Source organism: Bombus affinis, unplaced genomic scaffold (assembly GCF_024516045.1).
Source record: "Bombus affinis isolate iyBomAffi1 unplaced genomic scaffold, iyBomAffi1.2 ctg00000202.1, whole genome shotgun sequence".
Taxonomy (NCBI): domain Eukaryota; kingdom Metazoa; phylum Arthropoda; class Insecta; order Hymenoptera; family Apidae; genus Bombus; species Bombus affinis.
In genome coordinates, this window is record NW_026108906.1 from 89,135 (window position 1) to 113,945 (window position 24,811).

Consider the following 24,811-nt stretch of genomic DNA (forward strand, 5'->3'; position numbering starts at 1 on the left):
AAACCAACCAATTATTTCAATTAATACAATCTGCACTTTAAATTCGCACGTCTTGTGTATACACACCGGGCCAGAGAAAAGTTTTCATTCGTTCGAGTAGAACCTTCGTAGTCCTTGAGGACGCGTGTCGCTTCTCGTGCACCTAAAGTTTCGCTCAAATTAACCGATTTATTTGAATTCGAGCGAGTGAAAACCTCTTTGTCACCGTGAGTTTGTTACTTAATTGATACTCTTAGATGCCCTTTGCTTTCAATCTCTTACATCCATTCTTAATTAGTCAAGTCGTTTGACTTTTGACAAGTATTTTGAAACCATTTTACTAACACCAACCTACTTTTTTACTTGAGATTATCCGCTATTTTTATTCAAATGTATATGTACGTATATACACTTTTGAATTTTAAACGAACCTTCTATTATACCTATATCCTTTAAGTGCCGTTTTAAGTTTCAAGAGACTTTAACTCGGATAGCTCGACTTGGAGTTCTAACGTATACTGTAAAGCACACTTGCGAAGTAAAACAGCAAACACGATATAAAAACTTTTTCCCCATGTAAGAAATCGAATAACCTATTTCAACGGTGCTTTAATCTCATCGATGAAGCATCGATGCAACGAAGAAGCATCGTGATAGCCGCAATGCGGATCCGTTGAACAAAAATTTCCTGGTACGGTCGTTTGAGTAATGTTATTAACCGTTTTAGTGTCGGATGTTTCAAGACTCCGTATCGGTTTGTGCTATGCAGCGCGCTAGCGCTTCGTTTATTTATTTGCGAGGAGTACCGATCGACGCGATCGCGCTGCCCTTTTTCATCCTGTTTTTTTCATCGAAATATACCGTTCGACGTGCTCGCGCTTCATTTCATCGGTTATACTGGAAGCGTTACAACAAACACTCAAAAGTTTGCGAAATATTTATGCTCTGCGTTTCGTTTGCGTGATAACATTCTATAATGCAGGATTTGGTTTTCCGATTCAAGAGGTAATTTTTTATATTGGTGTTTTTTTTTTTATTTGGTTTATGATCATTTGAAAAACAAGTAATTACGAGAGGAAACTCTGACATGACTCGCGACGAGCACGCTTGAGCGCGTTGCGAATTAATGATCGTGACCATACATCGTGGCACAATTTACCACGGTACGCGAATAGAGCGATCACGTTGCGTGGCGTTAAAACGGTTAGCGTAACTGCGCGTACGATTGTCGAGTGGCAAAGATATTGACGCTGCTAATTGTTTTCAGTGTCTTTAAGAGGAAACTGTACTGATTTCGAAGGAAAAGTTGTCTCGTATGGAATGATGTATGTGCCGGGACCTTCGATTTGCACTCAATGCTTCTGTTACCATTCGGAGCCAAAATGGTGCCAGGCTATCTTCTGTTCACCTCCTTTGGTAAGTATATGCTCATTCTAAGAGCAACCAGCTTAACACAACCATGAGAAACTAAAGTACACCGTTAACGCTTGCATGCTGGTCGTTAAAACACATGCTGCGCGAATAGGGTACACAGCGATTCATTTAACTCGCCTTGAATTAGTTTTAGAAAGACAAACATGGACAGGGATAATTTTTGTCACGAGCCGTTTAATTTAATCGTTCATTAGAACGAATTAATTTACACCTGCTGAGATCGCGATTGATGTGACAAATTCGAAATCTTGTTCCATATAAATATTTTTAAACAAGCACGTCGTAAGCTTTGTATATTTTTTAATCGCAACGAAACTGTTCAGAGAAACGCTGAAATTATTAATTAGAAAAGGAGATTTCTACGCATCGTTGTAAAAGTGTCAGGGAAAATATTCGTGAAACAGTTACGTTGTTACAAGTTCTACAAGAAGAAATATTGAAAATCACGTTCCACTTATTCAGTTGCACGTGTAAAAGGTATCTTGCGTTCGCGCAAAAAATCTCTGAAGGATACATGCTTTATAATCATTGGAGTGTCGAAGTTGTTACGCGGATCGGCGTACACGTACCTTTTAATGAAACTAGGTTACTCATTCGTTATTCGTTCCTAATTTTCAGCTTCACAATTTTTACGCAATAAAATTTTATACACCTGTTCGGTTTATAAACGATTCAATTCAAATTTAACAGAATAAAAGTTGAAATAATCATTTGTACTTCATTAAAAGGTTCTTTCAGCATCTCGTTTTAATATTTTTATTGGTAATATTTTGTTAATCGTTATATTTAAATGGAGTTTTTCAAAGGAGAGACATTTTAAGGTAGGAAATGGACATACATTTATAATAAGAATTCAGAAGAAAGAATATTTCATACAGAAAGAAATATTCCGTATGTATAAATAACTACGCCATGAATTTTATATGTATCGGATATTCCTTCTGATTAATGTATCTGATGTTTTTTCACGCGAGGTAGCGTATATTTGCATCTATATGTCTCTTCGTTTCTCAGTAGTAAAACTTAGCATTCATGCGGCTGATAAGTAGTTACGCACTGACAACGAGAAACATAAAATGAGTAAGAAGCATGAGACATTCTATAAGAAAAATAAAGTTGTTTTTATCTTTCATTGCATATTCGTCAGAATATTGTTAATAAATATTTAAGTTAAGATTTCAGTTGAAATAAATACATAGGATTAGACATTTATTTATATATGTATCTATGAACGCATTTGACATAAAATTTTGATAACGACTAAAATTATATATTCTGATATTAAATTAATTTAATGAGAATAAAAAACTAATTTTTTTAAACAAGATTTTGTATAAAGTTATATTTATTAGGAAAAGTTCGTTCATCCCTTTATAATATGATAGGATTAGACTCATAGCTGTGTAAATCATTTCATGGAATAGTATATGTGTGCGTGTGTGTTCTAAGTTTTTATTATAAAAATGCTAAATGTACTAGGAGACGTTTTTAAAAATTCATACATTTCTCTTCATCAAACATATCAATCGTTATATTGAAAAGTTAATTGTCTTTTATTTGTTTCGAGCTGCACATTGATTGAGACATTCGTGTTGGTTATAATTGCGAATTTAACGCAACGAAGTTGTTTGAATCCCTTGCAAGCATGTAAATATATCGTCGAATTAATAGGTCAATTACTTGAGGTTGGAATTGAAAGAAAGGGAAAGGTGGAGGAGAAGTCTTGCGTTTGAATGCGGGACACTTTTAAAGCCCACAGTTCGCTGAAATTGCCAGAGAATTCAATTAAATGGCAAATTAAACCATTGAACTGAATCTGTTTCCAATCGCGAGCTTAGAAGTTCTATCCTTTGAATTTTTATATCAGTCAACTTTCTTTTTGTACGTACGGTAACGAATATAATTCATGAATTAATGAAGTATGTAATTGGATGAAAGTTCTTCTTCCTGGATTCAGTTTAGACTAAGAAAAATTATATAATAACGAAATTATCAACTTAAAATTGATAGAGTGTATAGTTTATTATTTTTTTCTTTTTTGTTTTTTTTTTTTCTTTTGCGTGAGGAGGGGCAAATGCTGTTACGCATACCCAGTGATGCGGATCACTGGGTTATGTGGGACTCGGGCGGATGTTGTTGCCATACCCACTAAAAACCCCTCCTCCTTTTTCCTTTGCTTTGAGGACAGACAACCCCGGTAAAACCTGTCGGCAGTCATCAGGGTTGTCCTTTCATGCCCCGTTGTATCTTCTTCTTCGGGCAGTTATTCTGTATATTCTGTATTGCTCTCGTCATCTTCTCAGCTAGTTCAGAATACTGGGCTGATCTCCTTCTGCGGTTTTTCGTTGTTTTGTATTCTTGCCTTCACTGCTCCGCGTAGTTGTTGTTGCTCTTGTTCTCCTCCTTGCTTCCTCCCAGGCCTCCGCTGTTACCCTCCTGTGAGACATGACGGTCTTGCAGAATTGCCTGAATTTATCCCAGCTCTCGTTCTTGGCGGTCACCGTGGCGATCAGGTTGTCCACGTCTATCTTCTCGCCAAGAGCGTTCTCCAGCTCGATCCTTCTGTCCGTCCACTTCGGGCACGCGAAGAGGGCGTGCTCTGCATCGTCGTTAGGGTCTCCACAGTCGAGACAATTGCTGTCGCTGTTCGTGCCAATCCTCTTCCTATAGACACCGAAGCTCCCATGCCCGGTTAACAGCTGCATGGTGTAATGATCGATGTCCATCTTCTTTTTGGTAAATAGCAGCGCACTCGGTATTAATTTCCTTGTGACATTCTCCTTTTTGTGGTTTTTCCACTCCTTCTGCCACTCCTCCTGGGCCTTCCTGCGAATCGCCTCCATTTCCTCCTTCAGCTCGCTACCGTCATCCGCACCGATCCTGGGCTTATGGATCTTGTTCCTCTTGTAAGTCTCTCCGAGCGCCTTTATCTTTATGTAAATCGGGAGAATCCCGATGAACACGCAAAGTGCCGCGTGGGAGACGGTACCGTATGCCGTCGTTGTTATGCAGAGGGCCGTTCGTTGTGCCCGTTTCAGCTTCTTCCTGTTCTTATCGGTATTCGCTAAGCTAATTCTTCTTTCTGAACCCATACTGCCTCCGATGGAACGGGTCCGTTCCGATGCATCTCTCGATGATCTTCTTAAAGCATTTTTCCCAGACCTTGCTCATGGCTGGGAGTATGCTTATCGGCCGGTACGCGTTAGGGAGACTGGGATCCTTTCCCGGCTTCCTTAGCAGTATTACTCTGGCCGTCTTCCAGCAGTCTGGTTCCAGCTTGCTACCAGCTCCTGCTTCCAGCAGTCCAGGAGTCTTCCATCGACTCCTGCAGCCTTCTTGGTGTTCATTCTTCCGGCGGCATCGACGACATCGCCTTCGCCGATGACGACGCTGAAGCTGATGTCTTCTTCTTCTTCGGTCTCTGCCTTTTCGCGGCCCTCGTAATGGGAGGGTCCGTGTCCCATGGTGAATAGCCCCTCTGTAGGACTGCTTCCACCATGTCGATCGGCATGTCGTTGGTTGGTTTCTTGCTTTTGCATCTCTTCACGACTGTGCGATAGGGTTTGCCTTCTTGCTTTTCTGTATGGATGGAAACGCGGTTGAAAAGTAGAACGGAGTAATTAGCGATGCACGATCCCTGGCTGGTGAATATTTTTCCATCGGGAGAAGTCAGGTCGAGCGATACAAGATTTATATGCTCGTTCTGCCAGTTATTTCAACGTCTGTTACGCGATGGAAAATGAACATAAATGAATAACAAATGTATTACAGCCATAAAGATTGCTTGATGTACGCCACCGTTTTTCCCCTATTTCTCCGATACAATTTTCCTTTTTTTTTTTCTTTGCCAAACACTTTACTAATCGGTACGTATTCGAATTATCCTCAATTATTCTCGGTTGTTTCCGTTTCCTTTGGATTTACATAAGTACACGTTTGATGTACGTGCAGAGTGAGATAATAACTATTAACAGCTATAAAATAAGAAGCGAAAATACGTTGAAACTCGACTTCTAGATTCGCGAGACTTTGCAGAGCTTCGAAACTCTCGTGTTTCAAACCTAATAAAAAGTTGCAGAGGGAGAATTACATTGCGAGATCTGTTAAGGAAAATCGTATCGTTGTAATAGGATTATTTCAGCGAGGGAAATTCCGTGTTGCGTGTAACGCGTTGCAAAGCCATGAGCTTTCTTTCGGGTTAATATACATAATCGCCTTATCGAACTTTCCATCTCACACGTGAATTTTGCATTTCAATCTTCTTACTTGCAGTCCAGTCCAGTTTAGTGTGACTAAGCTAAATGTTTTATAGAGAGACGTACAACTCTATGAAGGGGAGATCAATAAATTGGGTTATCTTTAAATCACTGACAATTATTTCATCGACACGATTTCACCGGCAGCGAATTCACCGGCAATGTCTATCAAAGTTTATTTACCGATACACCGAGTGAAATCACCACAATCATTTCACCAATATTCTCCTTTGTCGATAATTATCATGCTTGCCACTACATGTTATCGTTGATTAAATGTCTTTATTTACACATTCGTTTACGCGCATAACGAGATAAACGAAGAAACGAAAATGATATGTTGTCATGATGTATTGTTAAATTACTAATTAACACGAGTTATATATCTACCTACATGAAAGCTTCTAAATATCAATTATAATTCATGAAAGCACACAAGCTATTTTGCTATACACAAATAGAATTATAAGGAAATGTTACGTGCTAATGATTTAACGAAATCTATGCCTCTGTACATTTGACATTTCTGTATTATTACTTGTGTACTTTCTGCTCTTGTTTACGTCATCGGAAGTAAAAATACGTTAAGCGAATCAGCTAATCTATTTGAGCGATTCAATGGCTCGGTCTTCTCTTATGCGACTACCAAGTAAAAGATAAGTTCTTGGTTATATAATATTTTATAACATCCAAATTAACTATTTTTTTTCTTTTTCTTTTTCTTCTTCTTTCTCTTTTTCTTTTTTTCCTTTTTCTTTTTCTTTTTTTTTTGCCTGGGGGAAATCCGCTCGGACACGAAGCCACTTCTTAGGTGGCGTGGTAGTGAACATCCAAATTAACTGGGGCACTAATTAGCTGAAGCTTCTAGTCGAACCAGGTATCAGTCTTTGTACGCAAAGGCATTCATTACAATCGTTTAAAGTTTGAAGAAACACCGTTACAAATTCGTGATATAAGAGAAAGCGATTCAAAACTCGGATTCATTTGTTGGAACGACGCCGTGGGCAAAAGTACATAATGGAAAACTTTCTTCCAAGACCAGTTGATAGCGCTGACGTAATTAAAATGTGACGATATTGCCAGCGACGTTTCTCCAAATAAACGACTAACTTATTTACGAATTGCCGTAACACGATTGCCGCTGGTAATACGGTTAGTAATCACTTTATTGAATTTTCGCTTGACGTGACATCGTCGAGTTCCTAGAGAGATTCTTCTCCCTTGTAAAACTATGTTTCTGCAACGACTGTATTTGTTGAATTGCCGTTCGAGAACAAGTCCTTCTCTTTATTACGTGTAATAGATTCTTCTTTTTAAGTTTTAATTTACATTGGTAATTTTCTATAATTTATTACTCGAATATGGTAATTTTTTCTTAAAAAGTTTGCTTTTTCTACAATTATTTTACTACAAAACCCATCAAAAACATGATGTATGTATATATACCCTCAAATATTATCGGTTTATTCTCAAGCTATAGTTCAATTTCGGAAATTGCCAATTAAAATCATAAAAAAAAAACACACACACACAGAAAGTTCGTTAAAATATGCGATTTTCCAATCAAGATATAGAATTTATTCGAGTAATATAGATTACAGTAGCGATGGTGACGGCAACGATGAATGGACTGATTCTTCGTGCGAAAATAAATTGGAAGCGCAGAACGATGCATTGTTTCAGGGTATATCGATTTTCAAGCATGGTTTTAAAGTACGTGTGCGCGTGACTAGGTTTGTTAATTAATGCCGCTCCCAGGTTTTCATTATATAAATGTGACACCTACATATCTTTAAGCTTTAAACAATTGGACTAACAATTTCATTAAATTTAAATCAATATTTATCTTTTTAAACGCAACAATATTTTTAATGACAACTTCACGTGTAAATCAAGTGCATACATATTCGATCGTTCTTGAAAACCTGATTCTCTGCGAAGAGAAAAAATCCTTGAATAAAGATTTGATCTACGTTTTATATGCTACGTTTTACATCCACCTCTTTTCAGATATACCTCTCTATTTAAAATCATAGATCGTCACACTCTATAGGTATTTCCTTGAAAAGGTTAAAGTCGTTCTGTATAAAACCCAATTCAAAGGGGAAGGAAATTCTGCGAAAAATTCTTTCAGATTTCCCTATGTTTGAGCTCGAATCAAAGCAATCCTGTATAATAGGATAGGATGATAGGATGATTCTGTATTATTCCTTGTGTACTTTCTGTTCCTGTTATTTACAATAGGATGATTATGCGTTTAACTTCTCATAGAATCTCTCTGATTCCGTATGATATCGTCAGTGTTTTTGAAATATGTTATTGATGTCGTAACGTCAACCGTTTCCAGTGCAAATTCAATTTTGAATCGCAATTTCCATGTTTGCGTGGCAAAAGCGTAAAATCGATAACGCACGCAAACATGTCTTCTTTGCTAATGGCGTACTATAAATATAAATATTTGAATAAAAATTTTGAAAATCGATGTAACCTTTGAACTTTATCGTATTCTGTTTCATAGCACAAATTATTCTTCCCGAAATGTACGTTTAGTGTTATAATATATTTGACCAATGGTTCTCAAATACTAGTTTTGCAAAAGCAATGGTGGAATTGGAGCAATTCTTTCTTCTTTCATTCTTTGAATGACCTGGATTTTCGAGTAGTCTAGTGACGATTGATCCGTACAATTAATCGATTTCTTTTTATTACAGAGCTGCAAGAGATTCCGCGTTGGACGCCGATGTTGCCAGTTCCAATGCCTGGATAAGGTTGGCACTGAGCATTGGTCCGGATCTGATGTGGTTATTGTCGATGGTTCACATAAACTTGAAAAACATAGTGTATTGTGGACGCTGACCTTAGTGATGGTAATTGTAGTATTTTAATTTCTTTTTTTAATTAAAAATAAAGATTCCGATGGCGCCGTTGACGAAATTCGTACCTTATAAACGTCGACGATTAGCTTCAGCCATCGGGAAAAGTAGTGTAGTGTAAAAAGTAAAAGTAGTGTAGAAGTAGTGTACAATGTAGTCTGTTAACAAAGAATCATTTGTAACTGAATAATTATACCTCGAGAAGATTATACCTGAGTAATTATATTTATTCTTATTTTCTTCCCCTTTATTTCATTTGAATAGATTTTTGTATTCAAAGAGCGAGGTATGATTATATCAGACGGGTTAATTTGTTTTTACATATGTCAAAAGAATGAAAGGAGATGACGATGAATCGGTGACAGGTAGAAAATTGTAATCTGTTGTATTTCCATGGTACTGTAGTTGATTATATTTTGTTCAATATTATTCATATTCTATCATGTAATTTGGGAATATACATACATATACATATATAAAAATATATTAGATAGTGGTATACTTATCCCCTAATCTTTGTGATTTCTATGAAACTTTTATGATTTATTGTCACTTGTATGAAGGATGGAAATATAAAAAATTGATAAAATTATTAATAATATTTATTATTATTAAATTATTATTATTAAATGTCCAAATTGGACAAATTGTGAATTTCAATAAATAAATAAAAAGAAAAAAAAAGTTAAATTAGCATGTTGGTGGCTACCCACAGCGGGGTACCTGTTATTTTCTATAGGTTGGGGTTGATAATCAAGCTGATCCACTCGGATTGGTTATCACACCTTTTATTTTCTCTCTTATACAAAACACTTATACAAATCACACAGCAAACGTCTAATCTAACGTAATGTTACGTATAACAATATACGTATGGAATTTTAAATGTCATGAGGTTTGCAGCGGACTCAATTTTAATTACAGTTTTAATTACATTAAACATTTTGCTCATTGATGACCTTACCTTAATTTTTTTCTCCTTCCTCACTTTCTTCTCCTATGCGAGTGACACAGTAAGATTGATAGTAGCAAGCAATTTCATTAAAACACAATTTCCTTTTCCATTTGATGAACACGATACGAGACGAGGGAATGATTTATGAACATGATACGAGACGAGGGAAGGATTTAGGAACACGACTTTCGAGCGGTTTCAACAACTATTAAGTTTCATTTATAGCAACGAACACTGCCAAAGTTCATCAATTAATGTAATCGATCAATGTTCGTAATCAATAAGATTCGCGTAGGTGCCGTAGATGACGTAGATGAAAAAACGTAGACTAAACGTAAATGACGAAATTATGTATTAATTTATTTTAACGCGTTAAAATTACGCTAATGACAGTTGCGCCGTTCTATTTGTTCATATATTTAAGCCCTATATGCAACAAAGTGAACGTAGCATCTGCAAGCGTGTTAGTTGGACAACCACGAATTTTCGCATATATTGCACGAAAATTCGTATATAACAATAATCACTGCCATAATCATGGTCGAACGTAGATGACGAGCTTATGCATTAATTCACTTTAACACGTTAAAATTACGCTAATGATAGTTGCTCCGTTCTATTTGTTCACATATTTAAGCCCTATATGCAACAAAGTGAACGTAGCATCTGCAAGCGTGTTAGTTGGACAACGACGAATTTCGTTTCGCAAACACGGACACGTGAAACATTTTGAAGTTACGTGGACGCGAGAGTAATTCGTTCCCTTAAATTGCTCAATTTTCATTTCTTTCGCCATGTATATTCGAGTATTGCATTTGAATTGCAGAGCAGTCGGAAGTAACGGCGCACGTCGTTGATATATCGACAGGAACATGAATTCTTTTTTCATAGGATGAATACTTTTTTCATCGAATTATTAAACCGAATCAAGTTTTCAAGTCCAATCATTTAATTTCATCGTTTTACATCGAACGTTTCAATCTTTTTTCTTTTAAATACCTTACTTATATTTCATCTCGTTGAATATTCCATATTTTTAATGCTATTACCACTTATTGGTAATTTCAAATATGTAATTATCGTTCTGAAGTTAGAAATTCGAAATAACATTCGTCAGTATATGATTCTACGTTTTATATAGAGTAATAAAAATGATACAATGAGTTTCGTTAAATAACCAAAAAAAAAAATTCTTGTTCCTTTTTCTTTTTTTTTTTTTTTTTTTTTTTTTTTGGTTTTATGTATCCAAGGTCGAGAATAAACTATGTGCACGTTTCCTCTCGTTTCTTGTATTTTTATGAGGAATTCAGTCTTTTTACGCCACAGGAGTCTCAACGTTTTCGTTTTCACGCCTACGTTACGCTCGTTAAACACGTTCCAACAAGACCATGAATAAGGGTAACAGCTTTAACGTTTTCACATGTGTTAATTTATTATTTTAGACCTTAAATATTTTATTTATAAAATCTTTATTTGAACAAGTTACCATTGTCGCTACAATAAATCAATGAATGAAATCAGTTTAAATTTAAAATATCATTTCATAATTTCTCGTCACTTGTATCTGAAAACAACAAAAAAACGGTGTACCCACATCGTGCGTAGACGGGAAATTAAAACAGTGGAGCTTAATTGAAACACTGATCATATTCCGCGATTGTAAAACAATAATAGAAAATCGTGTTTCTTTTGAAGGGTATGAAATTGTCAGGAGATTATGCCATAAATGAAATTGGAAACTAGCTGGTCAAAGGGATTAAACTCAATTAAACTGAACTGTGTTATATTGTACAAAGGCTAGAGAACTGCTACCAAATATCTGCTAGTTTAAAGGTGTCCCTTATAAATTATAATTATATTTCAAATTCAATCTCCTAGTAATAAGTAAATTAATATTTTACCTAAAATCTGTGATATAGATAACAAAAATAAATTCTTTACATTATTCGTTAGTTTGCAATATAATTAGAATATTCTTTATTTTTATTTTCTGGTGTCTTTGTTATTCTTAAAAGATAAACTGCTTATTTACAAATTTAACACTGCATATGCTATTAATAAATCATTTTATATTTAATTTTGCAACCTTCAGTCATTGTTAAAACTTGTTGACAATACTGTCGGTTAATAGAAATTTCTAAAATCCCCTTGTTTCTACTCGATTAAAGGGTATATTGCAGAAACTATGTTAGCTACAGTGTTAGCTACAAATCACCTGTGTCACTCCATTAAACTTATACACAATAGTATTGATTCTTGTTTTAATTTAAAATAAAATATGTTATTGTAGGAATGAAGCAGAATGTTCAAATAATTGAAACAACTTTTTGTCCTATAATTAGTGCCTTTCATTTTAAAAATTAAAAAATTTTTAATCAACGATATTTGGAAGTTTCGATCTAAAATGACCAGGAATTGAAACAGAAAATATTTTGATGCCAGTAAATACGTATTCTTCACACATAAAACAAATATGAAAACAAACATCGATGTATATGAATGAATTTTGAAATGGGGAGGAATTATATGATTATACCCATTCTCTGTTGCGTTTAATTGTTTCAATTGATGTTTCATGAGAATTTTCATCGAATTTTTTAGAGATCCTGGCTGTAAGGTCTTTTTAAAATTATAAGAACAGATTCAAACTATAACATTTGAAAACTTGTGGTTACAAAACTTACTTGTTTCTCATAATTATTTAAATGAATCTATTCGGCATTTTGAGTGACCGTCCCTTTATGGCTCGGATAACACCTCTCCTTCCTTTGGGAAATTCCGAATTATCTGTCCTCCCCGAGCTGCAAACCTGATGACTTAGACAGTAGGGAAAAACATCAGGGAAAACCTCTGGCTAGAAAAGTACGATAGACGAACAAAATTTAACGGCTGATGGGGAGTATCAACAACATACAAGGACAATCATCAACAAAGTGTCGTACCGTGCGGGTGAAATACTGGAGTTTCAATAAGATCTTATAACCATCGAGTTCAGAACATCAAACTTTGTTTGCATAAAGCAAGTGTAAACAAAGTGTCAAATTACACTAACACTCGATCTATTAAATCCGTTCCACCTTGAGCGTTAATTCATTCAAGGTTCGTGGTATCGATCGATCGGTCGGACGTGCCCGGTGGCTCTTTAGTTGATGATTTGTAACAGAATCCTTGCATTAACACAGATTCTCAGAACACACAACTTCACCCAGCAGATATCGATTACAGTCAGTTGTCACTAACAATGCTAATATCAACAATTTCTTTACCTGTTGATCCTCTGGAAGTTTTAACTATATATATTCTCTAGGAACAGTAGGATTTTAATGATATAACTTTACTAATGAGATCTTAATGTCATAAACGGTATCGAAACTTCTTAATTAATGTCGTTATCGAAGAAGAGACTCGTAATCTTCTCAAACGAAGAGCACTTGATGTTTACAAGTAGAACTCGATATCTTAGTTTCTTAAAATGTGTTTCTGTGTTTACTTTCTAAATGTAAACTTTATTCAAAACGAGCCGTTCATTCGTTACAGGCCGTTAATAAAATTGCACTTTGCACAAAGGAATTGCCGTTAATAATTTAAGATTCTCTGCTCGTCGTACAGGGTATATATCGTAATTATTCACGACGATCGTAACGTTTAAGTCCAATTCGAGCTTAAAATCCCACGTGAGCTATACTACCACAATGGCCTGAATTTCTATTTGTTCGTTTACTGCCTGTTTGTACTCGGAGCATCCGTTGTAAATTACAGCAAAATCTTCTAATGTGTTCCAGAATATGTCTTCATGGAATTTCAATAATTTATTATATCTATAGATAACAAATGTAAAACTTATTAATTTATAATTAATATAAAATAAGAGAGCACGAAACTTCCTATTTTATGGACATATTAAATATTTGTAAAAAATTCTGTATCATTAGTATCACTTTAATTACTTTAAAGGATATAATCCCATAAAGCCGTGACCCCTGAAAGAATCGATGTTCACGCGTGACAAATTGGCGTCGTATGAAAGTTCCGGTATGAACGTTACTAGAGCTGATACCAGCTAGGGGCACAGGTATATGTTCTGGGTTCATTATATATTTATAAAGGGCTGCCGATTCAACGAGTGGTCCGGGTAAATTTAAATTGTAAATAGACAGAGATTTCAAGTAAAAGCCTGGATAAGAGCGGATATGGTATGAGAGTCTGTGGTGGAAAGAGGAACAGACTGCTTTTATTTGTAAAGTTTGAATTTCCTCGATATCGAAGGTGTTTAAGCCGCAAGTGTGTTTCATGTTAATCGTTCATGTTAATTCATTCGAGACCGAGATTTTATTGTAATACGATTCCTGGGTGTCAGTACGATCTGAATGTTTTGTTAGAATGATACTGTGCTTTTCTCTCTCTCGAATATCCTTTTCATATTTTAATTTTAAATCGATGACAATCTTAAATTTTATGCCTCGTGTTTTTAAAATATAAAATTATATACTATGTTATACTATAATGTATTATGTACAGTTATATATATTATGCCTACTGATTGATATGAATTTCTTTCGGTCTCGAATGCGTTAAAACGGAGCGCAAAGAAGTCGAAATTACTTATTGTAATTGGTAAAACATCGTGAAAGGCAGACAGATACAAGAAAGAAGTTAAACTATAAATTATATTTGCGACATTGTTATGTTTTTGCTTTCTTTAAGACTTTCATCAAGACAGCCGACCTATAAATATTAATCGACCAATTTCTCTAAGCTTGTAACTTCAAATTAATGTTTATATATATAAAGAGTTACGTATTAATGTATCTAAATATTTAAAAAGATGTTTAATGTTATAAATGATGGATATTAAAGATGTTCAAAAGAATGTAGTCTTCGCGTGTTCTTTATCATATCCCTGATCAAAGACACTCCAATATTATTACAATATCCAATTACATATTGATACACAAGATTATCATTTATAACATTTTGGTTTTCTTAATTGAGTTATTCATTTAGTACAAATGATAAGTAATTAATAATAATTCATAAAAAAAAAAAAAAAAAAAAACGGTATTGTAGTAGAAATATTATAAGAAAACATTTTCTGTTTCAGTGTAGAGTTACTCCTTTTTATAGACAGTGTCGTACAAATCCGTACGTCTTTGAGAAAATGTATCTTTGAGAAAAGGTATCTGAGCCCTTACTTCCTCAACAACTTTCAAATCTGAGAGAAAAGAAAAACATACCAAGTAATAAGTAATGCTTGCTAATAAATTCAGCAAATACAGAGGGAGCCGGCAAAATCGATAAAACAACGAGACTCAAAGTTAATTACATCGTGGATTTCTCGCTTTTAACGTTAAGCTGGAAATTACCGATATCGGTGACCACCATATTTTCCTGAGTTTCCAAATCGTAAAGGATTTTCCCCCAGGGATTTGTCGACTGTGTATGTCCCCATGCGACATAACTTGCTGAAGGAACACGAGCCGGTGATATACAGGCGACGTATAATTGATTGTCATTCGTTCTGGAACGCTGAAGTAATGACCAGTGCAGTGGTCCAGTGGTCATATTGAATGCCGCCGGATATATCAGCATTTGGCAACCTAACACAGAGAAACGGGAAATATGAGACCACTGAATTTTAGTTAACTTTGTAGCTGCACAGTCCACATTCCATAATTTATGAATATGCGAGAACAGTCCTCTTGTCGTGCTTCTAATTCTTTTATTTATTTCATTTTCAGCGAATATACTGGTTTTTTAAATTAAGCTCCTTTTTATACAGAGTTACAGATTATATTGATTATATTTTATATAGAATATATTTAAGAAAGATAGTTACTTTCCTGCTAGTTAAGTATTGTTCGATTAAGCTACTGTACCTTTGTTCCGATAAATGCGTGCCATTTCCTCGAATATGATATCATAGCAAATGCCAATACCTATTTTCCAGCCCTTCACATCAAACATTGTTAGGGAATTACCAGGACTGAGTGAATCACTCTCTCGAAAAGTAATCTTGTTGGGAATGTCGATGTCGAATAGATGTACCTAATAATATAAAAATATAGTTGCTAACTCTATTGCTGTAACTTTTGTAATTTAACATCAATGTTACGAACTTTTAAACTTTAATTGTTTTTTATTTAATAACTGACAGCGTTTTTATCACTTTCTTTTATTAAAAAGTTTTATCATTTAATAATATTTGAGAAGGAATATTTTTTAAGAAAAAATAAGTTTTTTCCTATGTGAAAAATTTATGTTACAAAACAAATATATTGTCCAAATCTTATATATTATATTACGACAAAAATATATGTTTCTCGTATCAAGACGTATTTTATAAACCTATAACATATTTTTTAAATTATAGAATTGGTTATAGTACACGTATGTACATATGTATATTCCTAAATTATTCCTAGATAGAGTCACTTTCTCCACCCCAATATTTTCAATTTCAAAGCCACATGGAGGTATATTATTTACCTTCCGGTGTTTTCCTATCAAAGTTCCATCGGGACCCCAAATAGTACAGGTATTGTACAATTTATCGCCCTCTATTTCAGGTATCGTACCACCAACTACATAAATGCTGTTTTCTCTAGCTGCCATCGATAAAGCAACGCTCGTTTCACCATCAGGAATACTCTCGGCGTATTTTGGAAAGTATTCTGCATTGCAATATTTCAATTAATGAAAAATAACTGTCCTTTGTTCCAACCATAAATTAGGTTGAAATGTTTGTCAATTTTTTATTTTTTAAATTATTAAAATAACTAAATTTTATATTTCGATTTACTTAAATATATAATTACTTAGATAATAGTACATATAATAAATTGTTTCTACAGGTTCAAGATGAAAAATGAATATTTAGAAATGTTTAATTACAATCATGCTATTTGGGTTAGTACCAGTGACTTGTTACGTAACGACTTTGCTAGTACTTTTTGAAGCATAAAGTTAGATTTTAACTAACTTTAATTTTTAACTACTATAGGTGGAATTATAAATACAAAATAATTGATAATACTAGTTTATAAGTACCTAATTATTAGTATCTTAAAAAATATATTTATACAAAAATCACGATAATCATAAAAGTGGGGAAATTCTATATTCTCGAGTCAATTCACAATCTTTATGGAAGTATAAACGATAAGGTAATTTGTCTACTTTTACTTTTTTCTATATAGTTGTTATACATATAATAAATTATTAGAAAAAGAAACAAATTATTACGTATTCCATATGGCGAATTAAAGCATTCAGGAAGAGCGATAATATCAGCATTATGCTCTTTCGCGCTGGAAATGTAGGAAACTGCCCGCTCTACATTTTTGCTTTTACTTCATTTACTTGAAGTTGTACCAATGCCTAGCGCAATGCTAAAATGTTGGAAAATTTAAATACACTCGGTTATATATTTCCCATACTTTTTATCTATAAATACTTTATACATAGTGAATACTTTCTCGACATCGTTCGCACTACTTGTTTAGCGATGTTCGTAAGTATCATAATGTTCTTTGAGGTTATGTATTTTACTACTCGATATCAACATTACGTAAACAATACGCGGGGATTTTTAATAATTATTGATAAAGTTTAGGACATTAAATTTGATGTAATTGTAAACATTATTACATATTATAATTAAATGTAATTTTCAGTTAAGGGTAAGAAAAGAAATATACTTTTGTAAAAATACACTTTATTATAAAATCTGTATAAATAAAATTGTACAATTTATCTTGAAAGTAAAATGACCGAATACGTTACTGGAAAATATTACTGCCTACTAAATGATCGAGATCTTGATCTTTCTCGTCTTTTGTGTTTCTTTCTGTCTGCATAATCTCTGGGTTTCTTATCTCTAACTTTTTCTCTTTCTTTGCCTTTCTTTTTATGTTTCTTACTTGATCTTTCAGACGAGCAATCGTGCTTCTTACGTTTCTTTGACTTCTTCAATCTTTTTAATTTATAAGAATCATTACTATTAGAGTTACTTCTTTCTCTTCGTCTCTTCTTTTCAGAATCACTATCGCTGTCATCATTAGATTCGGAGCGCCTTTTTCGTCTTTCTGATTTTTTATCCCCCACTTTATCATACTTGTTCTTATTCTGCATCGTACTTCCGATTTTCTTTCTTTTATTACTACTTTTGTCACCATCTTCACCGTCTTCGGGGTCAGGGGACATTGATCTTTTTCTATCCATCTTTTGCTTGAGTCCCTTGGATTCCTTGTCCTTATATTCCTCATACTTTTTTGTATCTGAAATTAACCCCATAAAATACTGAAAGCTAAAACCTCTACATTTATCATATTTTATATAAAAATAGAAGGGACCTTTAAAAAATTGCATGCAACAACACACTTACAGGTACTCTTGAATTAGTTTTTCTACATGTCCGATTATGTCTTTATATGTATATGTCAATTCAAATTTGTTTTCTTAAAAGTCCCTTGATGAAAAACTAACACTTCATATTAACTTTGAACTTTTGAGTTCTTAGAACATTCTGATTTAGTCACTGGCCGTACCATAAATTCATTTACAGATATTATATTTCCACCAAGAGCTAGTTTTATTATGAGCCTTCCTGCATCATCATCAAATCCTTCTATATGACCATAATTATTACTTTGTTTTCCAGCTATAATTTTCACAAATGTTCCTTTCTCGATTTTAACTTCTTCCTCTTCTTTTTTGGAATCTGTATTTTTCTTCTGCAATGCTACTTTGTCTGCTCCAAGACCCATACCTTTTGGTCGTAATTCTGGTATGACAGCTGCTACTAATCTGTAATAGTTAGAATAAACGATTGTGAAATAAAAAATGATGTTCTCTGTTTACTTTCCAATAAGTGATGTATTAAATACATATAATTAATTTAATCCAGAGTAAAATTCATACTTTTCATTTCAACCAATTCCCTTTCCTGGTTGCCATCCCATTCCCCTTAACATTGCTACACCAAAAGCATCAATAGGAATTTTTTCATAATCTTCTAACGTAGACTGAAAAATACAAAACGATATTTATAATATGCAAATGTAATACATCTGCGCATTGCACATCAATATGTTGATAACGTACCTGTTCTTTGCCTCCTAATGATTCATCTTTTACTAAAGGTAAAGTTAAATCATTTGTTTTAGTTTCATGTTCATTCTTTGACTTAAGTTCCTCAATGATTTCTTTAGCCGCTTGCTCTTCTAAAGTAACAACTTTATTTTCACTATCTTCAACTGGCTCTTTCTTTCTATATTGATATTATTGGCGATGTTTTTCCATTAGATAGCTTTGATTTTGCCTCGTTAACACTAGCGTCTCCTACCTTTTCCTTATCTGCCTTCGGAAGGTAAATGTCTGCATCTATTTTATTAACAATTCTATCATGCCAGGTTTTTGAACCTAGTAATGGAATAATTAGAGGTTCATCTTTTTTTTCTTCCTCACTGAAATAAAAAAATTGTTTTCAAATATATATATTCCGCTATTGGTGATTTTTATAGGTTAGGTTGAGGTTATATGTTTCTTGATTATAAATTTTACTTTTTGAACTCACCCTATTACTTTAATACCTTTCTCATCGAGGCATTCAATGTAATCAACTTTCTTTTTTTCTTGTGGAATAGCATTTTTTAACACAGGTTTCTTAATAGATTTCTTCTTTCCTTCTTCTGCCATTTATTCGTTATTTTAACACTGACTTATAGATCAATACACATGTATATACTAGACATAAAGATTGATGTCACTTGAAACTATGTACATGAATCTAATATCTTATTATACTTTATTAATCTACTCAAAATTACTTGCACATTACTAAAATTTCATTCCGACAATGTATCAAGCGCCTGAATAAGTGACATTAAAGTAAACATATATGAGAGAGGAAATAAGAAGAACTGACGCCTATGGTTTTCTATGTTACAGAGCTAGTGCTGCACCATACGGCCAAATGCCGAAGGTGGCTTATGCTAGTATATACCTGCCTATACGTTTCAATCAGAAAATCGATATTATGTGGTCGTGTGAAAATTCACATTTCCCTAGGAGCTGTATTTTGATAGATTTAAGCTTCTAATGGAGCATTTTAAACGTATAGAGTATACTATGAAGTAGATAGTAGTGCGGATCATTTTATATTCATAGAAAATTTGAATGTATAGAAATGTACAAAATGTTCATGATATGCAAAGATATGCAAAATATTCAAAGTAAACCAATCATCAAAAAGTTTAGAAGGTGAAACAAATTTCTTTAATAACACCTAGATTAATTTTTATTTGTTAACAATCCCATATATAACCATAGCTTTCGCCCGGCGCATATACGCGCCCATACATGCGTTAATAAGATAAGAGGAAATAAAAGACAGATTATCGATAAAATACACTAACACATATGTAATACGTGGATATATTATCACTCAGATTACACATATTATATATTATAAGGGAATATGTATACCACGTATATATGTAGAACGAACATTTCAAACTTGTTTATAGCCCGTGCGCACACATACATGCACGCATACGAACAATTTTTCGAACTATAATTCTATTAATAATTTATAACCATTTATATTTTTATATTTTTATATTTTTATATGATAACCATTTATATTTTTTAAAATATGTTCTTATGGCATACATATTTATTCCACGCTTCATATCTATCCACATCCGTAACTGTAGGTGACATTGTTTTTAACAATTTTGCTATTATTTCATAATTCTTTAATTCATATTTCAAAGTCGTAACAGATGTTTCTTTTTTTTTTTTCAAGTTTTTCCCATATTGGACTTATTTCTAGCAGCCATGCTTGCTTACAAAGCAATTTTATATCCACGCAAGAATATTTTTCAGTAGATTTTATTATGTGGTTTACAATATCCATATTCTCTAATAACTGGTTGCTAAGGTATAATTTGAACATACCAAGTCGAGTAACTTCATTTGGTAATGATAAGTATATTTTCTTTTCAAGAAAAAGTCTGCGTAAAGCTGCATCAATGTCCGTAATAATATATTTACAATAAATATTATTGTTCTGTTATATTAATAATAACAAAGGAATATTCCGCACAACACAATAATTAAGATTAAGATAATGAATAATTATGATATTAAGATATTTTCTACTTAGAAAACATTGAAATAGGGTGATATACATACCACGGGCAATTAGTTGCAGCCAAAAGAACTACATTAGAATTTTCGTTAGATACTAATCCATCCAATCTAGAAAGAAGTTCTGATCTGATTCTCTTTGCAGGTTCAGACAATGTACAGTTTACTCCTTTATTTGTGCCTATCCAGTCAATCTCATCGATAAAAATAATTGTAGGCGAAAAATTATAGGCAAGTTCAAATAAAACCTGTTCAGTTTAACAAATGTATTTATTATTTATTAAATATTATATTCAAAATTCCTTAAATTCATTGTTTCATCACGAACGTAATATCATTTCGTTTTCCAAACAACTATTCTATTTATATATGATTATTATTATATATGATATATTCTAGAATCTCTTCTTCGTAGACAAAGGAAATCAACTTAGACGGATATACTTCTCGGGATCACCTCTCCATTTGCTCACCAATGAGCTGGCCGTTATGTTAAAAAAGGTGCATTGGCATTCTGTTGCGACTGCCTTCGCCAACATCGTCTTCCCTATTTCGTAATTGCTTGTAAACATGTACGGGAATGAAAGAAATACGAGTATCTTACCTGTACCAGGTGGTCCGTATAGCAGAATACCTTTCCAGGGAGAAAATGGGCCTTTGAAAAAGATAAGGTACTTGAGGAGATACACAATGGCCTGCTTAATAGCAGATTTACATTCCTCTAGGCCTACAATGTTGTCCCAATATACATTTAATTTTGTCAGTATGATTTCCTGCGACAATACAAAGATGAAATGGCGCATAATCTCCGTATTAATTTCCGTAAGTGTTATGTAATTCGTTATTTAAAACTTTACTGAAATCAGTATTTACAATACGTATATTAATCGAAAATAACTTACGCATGAAATGTCTTCAATAATCTTTCGTAATTCCAGATTGTCTATATAAAGCTTCTGAGCCTATTTTGATATCTTTGATTGCGTGGATTGTTCCATTAAGATGTTAAATAGCTCCTCTTCTGATGAAGATTCATCGCTTTCATTGGCGAAAATTGATGTCACTGTCATTGCGAGATTAATATCATCCGTAGCATCACCCCTCATCTTCTGTTGTGCATTCCTCCCTTTCACAGACCCAGATACAGACTCACTTCTCGTTTGTTTGCTAACAGATTTGACACGTTTTACTACTTCTTCGAAGATTGAATGATATTGTAATCGATACGTTGAATACGTTGAGAACGTTGAATAGTGTTAAATAATTTAAATTCTTACACTTTGTTCGCATTTGTCATTTCCCTCGTCTTTATTTCCTTTTCAGTTATTTTCTTGCACAATATAGGATATTTTTGGAATTTCATCTTGTAATAATTTTCATATTCTGTAAGAATAATTTCCAAATCGACGTTGTCGCAGACTCGATATTTCCGAGGTAGACGAGCTTCCCGGATTAATACATCGCTAATGTCTACATATCTAAAAAATATAATTTTTAATTCATTGAACAAATTTTATGCTATGAGTACACACTATACGATAATCATCAATTAACTGTTTTATTTCTAGGTAAGACAGACAAAAAGAATGTACTGTTTATTTATTATTATATAAATCCTCGGCGATAATTTTTTGCCTTCTGCTTTTTAATTTCTAATTTTTAAAGTTTGAATTTAAATATATTTTCATTTATAACTAGTTAATCTACGTTATCGATTGAGTTATTCTATAACTACTGAGTTACCGATGTCGATTTTCAAATTTTGGTTCCTTCCCCTCTTTCCGCACTAATTTCTATTTCGATTGGTCACCGATATTATTCGAAAAAATTGCAACTAAGAAGATATCTAAATTGCAATGTACTCACCCATTGCGTTCCAAATAATCACATATAAGGTACAATATGTTCCGATTACGTTCCGAAGTACGACTCTCCTCCTAATGCGACATTTATTTTTTTTATTATTAACAATAATTATTAATAATATAAAGATTTTCATGCAATTTTCTGTTACATTGCGAGTTTAATAAATTTGTTACACATAATTTTGTTATCTACTATCTTGATACGTGCAAAGATAAATCTGAATGATATATAATACAGCGTAAATGGCTATAAATAATTAATTATTGACAATAATTATAAGAATTATCGAAAGAAAAAATCATAGATACTATGTGCGAGTGTAAAATATCACAAAAAATGAACAACAATTGTGAAAAACGCAATATGGCAAATCAATGACAAAACACACTCATGACTGTCATGGAAGTTCCAAAGTCTAAAATCTAGAATATTCCTTACCTCTTTTCGCAAATTATGAGATATCTTATTTGTGGTACCTTGCAGCGATAAATCACCGTTCATTGTGATAGTTTTAAATGTGATAATGATATCCTTGTATTGACTATCGTTTTTCGATAGTTACGAGAATTTTCGTTTATTACTTTGAGACAATCCGTCACTTCCTTTCTCTTATAATGTTTCCCTTCAACTCCGTTGAAAACTGAGCATCAAACAGGAGACGAACGATTTGTTCGCACACATAAGCAGGGTGCGAATATAATGATGGAATAGTCGAATCCCGTCTACTGTATAGTAAGACGGATGCGACATGGAAATAGAAAGAGAAGGCTGTATATAAGCATTTTCTGTCCTTGTTTAATCAGGCATGCACACTAGTGGACACTGACGGCGCTCGTTTACCGTTGTTACACATTTCCGGCACAAGTACGCGGGCATTAGAGAAGAACGGAACGGTCTCTCTCTTTACCCCTATATCGCGTTTTTAGTTCGCTCACGCGCTCTGTACTTATATCTATTACATTTCCACCATAAGCAGCGGCCGTGCAGTGACTTACAAAAGTTTCGAACTCGCGGACGTTTAATCACGTTCCCTACTCCGAAGGGGTAAGTACAAAGTTGCTCGTCTCAGTACTCTTGTTAGAAGTTTTATCATCTCTTTCATTTCGTGGCTACAAGTTTTTCCAGGAAATTCTTATCGTTTTACAAGGGCTGTGGGACACAATGACGTCAGCTATCGATCATATACGCGAATTTGTTGTAAATTAATTAGGAGAATATCTGGAGTTCTTTATCGTTGCCAGCTGTAAAATATTAGAATTTTTCATTTATAATTGTCATATTTTCGACTCTTCCGTTGCCAAGACCATCTTGAAAGATTTTTGGTATGTTCCATCGCCCTTGTTAAAAGTGTGCCCATTGGTTAGCTATATTGATTTTAAAAACCAATACGTATATCAAGTTTATTATCTCACAGAAACAAAGAAATTCGTTTTATTAACGAATTTTCGATGTTTCTTCTCAATTTCCTTTAGCATCGAACGAAGAACATTATTTGATCAAACGTTTCATCGTTCAGATTATATTTCGTTTAAAAAGATTGAAATTGATATTGAGATAAAATCAAAAAGTATCCGTTGTTCTCGAACATTCTAGTATTCCTTCGCCGCTCGGGAGAAAGACAGGTATGAGGAAAGAGGATATTTTTTTTATTAACTTTTTAATATTGATATTTCGACAAATATTGACGTGTGCAGTGAGAAAATCGAGTGAAATTTTGAATAATATCGTTTTAATAATTTGTGAAACGAATTAGTTTGGTTTTTTCCATTTTTATTAGTTTCCGTCAGTGCTGATTGACGCGCCACTCCAGTTTCCATTTCCGTTTCTCGAAATTTCCTACGTCCTTGGTCTTTGGGACTCTTTGCCCAGGTAACTGCATTGCTTCTGGGTACGTCTCACCGTTCGGGTCTCTCGAGCTTTCGGTGTCAGTTGTTACCGTTGAAGGAAGAGAAGCTGGTGACGGATATTATCGAATAAATCGTTTATTCTGGAAAAGTTCGAGTAAGTTCGTTCTGTTTGAATAAATCAAGACATAGATCAATTTTTATCGTATCATCGTGATTCGCCATGTCGTACGTTTGGTTTCGGGATACCATATGTTTTTAATTTGGTACTTTTAATTTGACATTTTACGGCTATAATCGTGACAAGAAGATACTTTCAGTGAGTTATAAATATTTTAAATTATAAATTATAAATATTTGTTATAAATTACAATCATACTACGGGGAAAAGTGAAACATATGTTTTCTTGTGGAACGATTCATGTGATAGTAAATTATTCGAAGCATAATAAT

At 33.6% G+C, this 24,811-nt stretch overlaps 3 protein-coding genes and 2 long non-coding RNA genes across 25 annotated transcripts in view; 2 read left to right on the top strand and 3 right to left on the bottom strand.

Moving 5' to 3' along the window:
• LOC126927707 (omega-amidase NIT2-like) overlaps positions 1 to 16,433 on the bottom strand; it is a 34,766-nt gene extending 18,333 nt beyond the window's left edge. The window contains exons 1-5 of the mRNA XM_050743753.1: positions 16,313 to 16,433; positions 15,984 to 16,168; positions 15,374 to 15,542; positions 14,861 to 15,094; positions 14,204 to 14,709 (exon numbers count right to left, since the gene is read on the bottom strand). Coding sequence (XP_050599710.1) covers positions 14,606 to 14,709; positions 14,861 to 15,094; positions 15,374 to 15,542; positions 15,984 to 16,168; positions 16,313 to 16,328 — 708 coding nt within the window. The 5' untranslated portion in view covers positions 16,329 to 16,433 and the 3' untranslated portion in view covers positions 14,204 to 14,605. The remainder of the gene's footprint in view (positions 1 to 14,203; positions 14,710 to 14,860; positions 15,095 to 15,373; positions 15,543 to 15,983; positions 16,169 to 16,312) is intronic.
• Positions 1 to 21,929, top strand: part of LOC126927717 (uncharacterized) — a 93,918-nt gene extending 71,989 nt beyond the window's left edge. For 6 of the 16 annotated variants that reach the window (XR_007715799.1, XR_007715794.1, XR_007715796.1 and 3 more), the window contains 3 exons: positions 19,446 to 19,757; positions 20,794 to 21,470; positions 21,587 to 21,929. This is a non-coding gene — a long non-coding RNA (uncharacterized LOC126927717). The other 10 variants (XR_007715802.1, XR_007715806.1, XR_007715804.1 and 7 more) reach the window with 9 other exon arrangements.
• The window catches only part of LOC126927703 (omega-amidase NIT2-like), a 36,271-nt gene continuing 24,741 nt past the window's right edge, over positions 13,282 to 24,811 (bottom strand). For all 3 annotated transcript variants that reach the window (XM_050743737.1, XM_050743736.1, XM_050743734.1), the window contains exon 6: positions 13,282 to 14,202. The gene's annotated coding sequence lies outside the window, so the exon portion shown is untranslated. The remainder of the gene's footprint in view (positions 14,203 to 24,811) is intronic.
• On the bottom strand, positions 17,195 to 18,774 carry LOC126927710 (G-patch domain and KOW motifs-containing protein-like). 3 transcript variants are annotated; one of them, XM_050743760.1, is made up of 4 exons: positions 18,600 to 18,774; positions 18,417 to 18,520; positions 18,145 to 18,302; positions 17,195 to 17,773 (listed from the first exon to the last, which is right to left on the bottom strand). In XM_050743760.1, exons 3-4 carry the CDS (start codon positions 18,260 to 18,262, stop codon positions 17,289 to 17,291), a joined length of 603 nt encoding a protein of 200 aa, XP_050599717.1. In that variant the 5' UTR covers positions 18,263 to 18,302; positions 18,417 to 18,520; positions 18,600 to 18,774; the 3' UTR covers positions 17,195 to 17,288. The 3 variants fall into 3 exon arrangements, with proteins under 3 accessions (XP_050599717.1, XP_050599719.1, XP_050599718.1); XM_050743762.1 differs by having other exon boundaries at positions 18,059 to 18,302; XM_050743761.1 differs by having other exon boundaries at positions 18,044 to 18,302.
• The window catches only part of LOC126927722 (uncharacterized), a 31,035-nt gene continuing 29,602 nt past the window's right edge, over positions 23,379 to 24,811 (top strand). Inside the window, exon 1 of one of the 2 annotated variants that reach the window (XR_007715815.1) lies at positions 23,379 to 23,558. This is a non-coding gene — a long non-coding RNA (uncharacterized LOC126927722). Of the gene's footprint in view, positions 23,559 to 24,201; positions 24,516 to 24,811 lie in introns of those variants that run through there. The other variant, XR_007715814.1, reaches the window with a different exon arrangement.

Bases quoted from the DNA above. Each gene is read 5' to 3' on its own strand.
- LOC126927710 (XM_050743760.1), bottom strand. From the start codon at position 18,262: ATGGGTCTTGGAGCAGACAAAGTAGCATTGCAGAAGAAAAATACAGAT. The intron at 17,774-18,144 runs GTAATAATTATG...GGTTAATTTCAG, and splicing joins AATTATAGCTGGAAAACAAA to ATACAAAAAAGTATGAGGAA.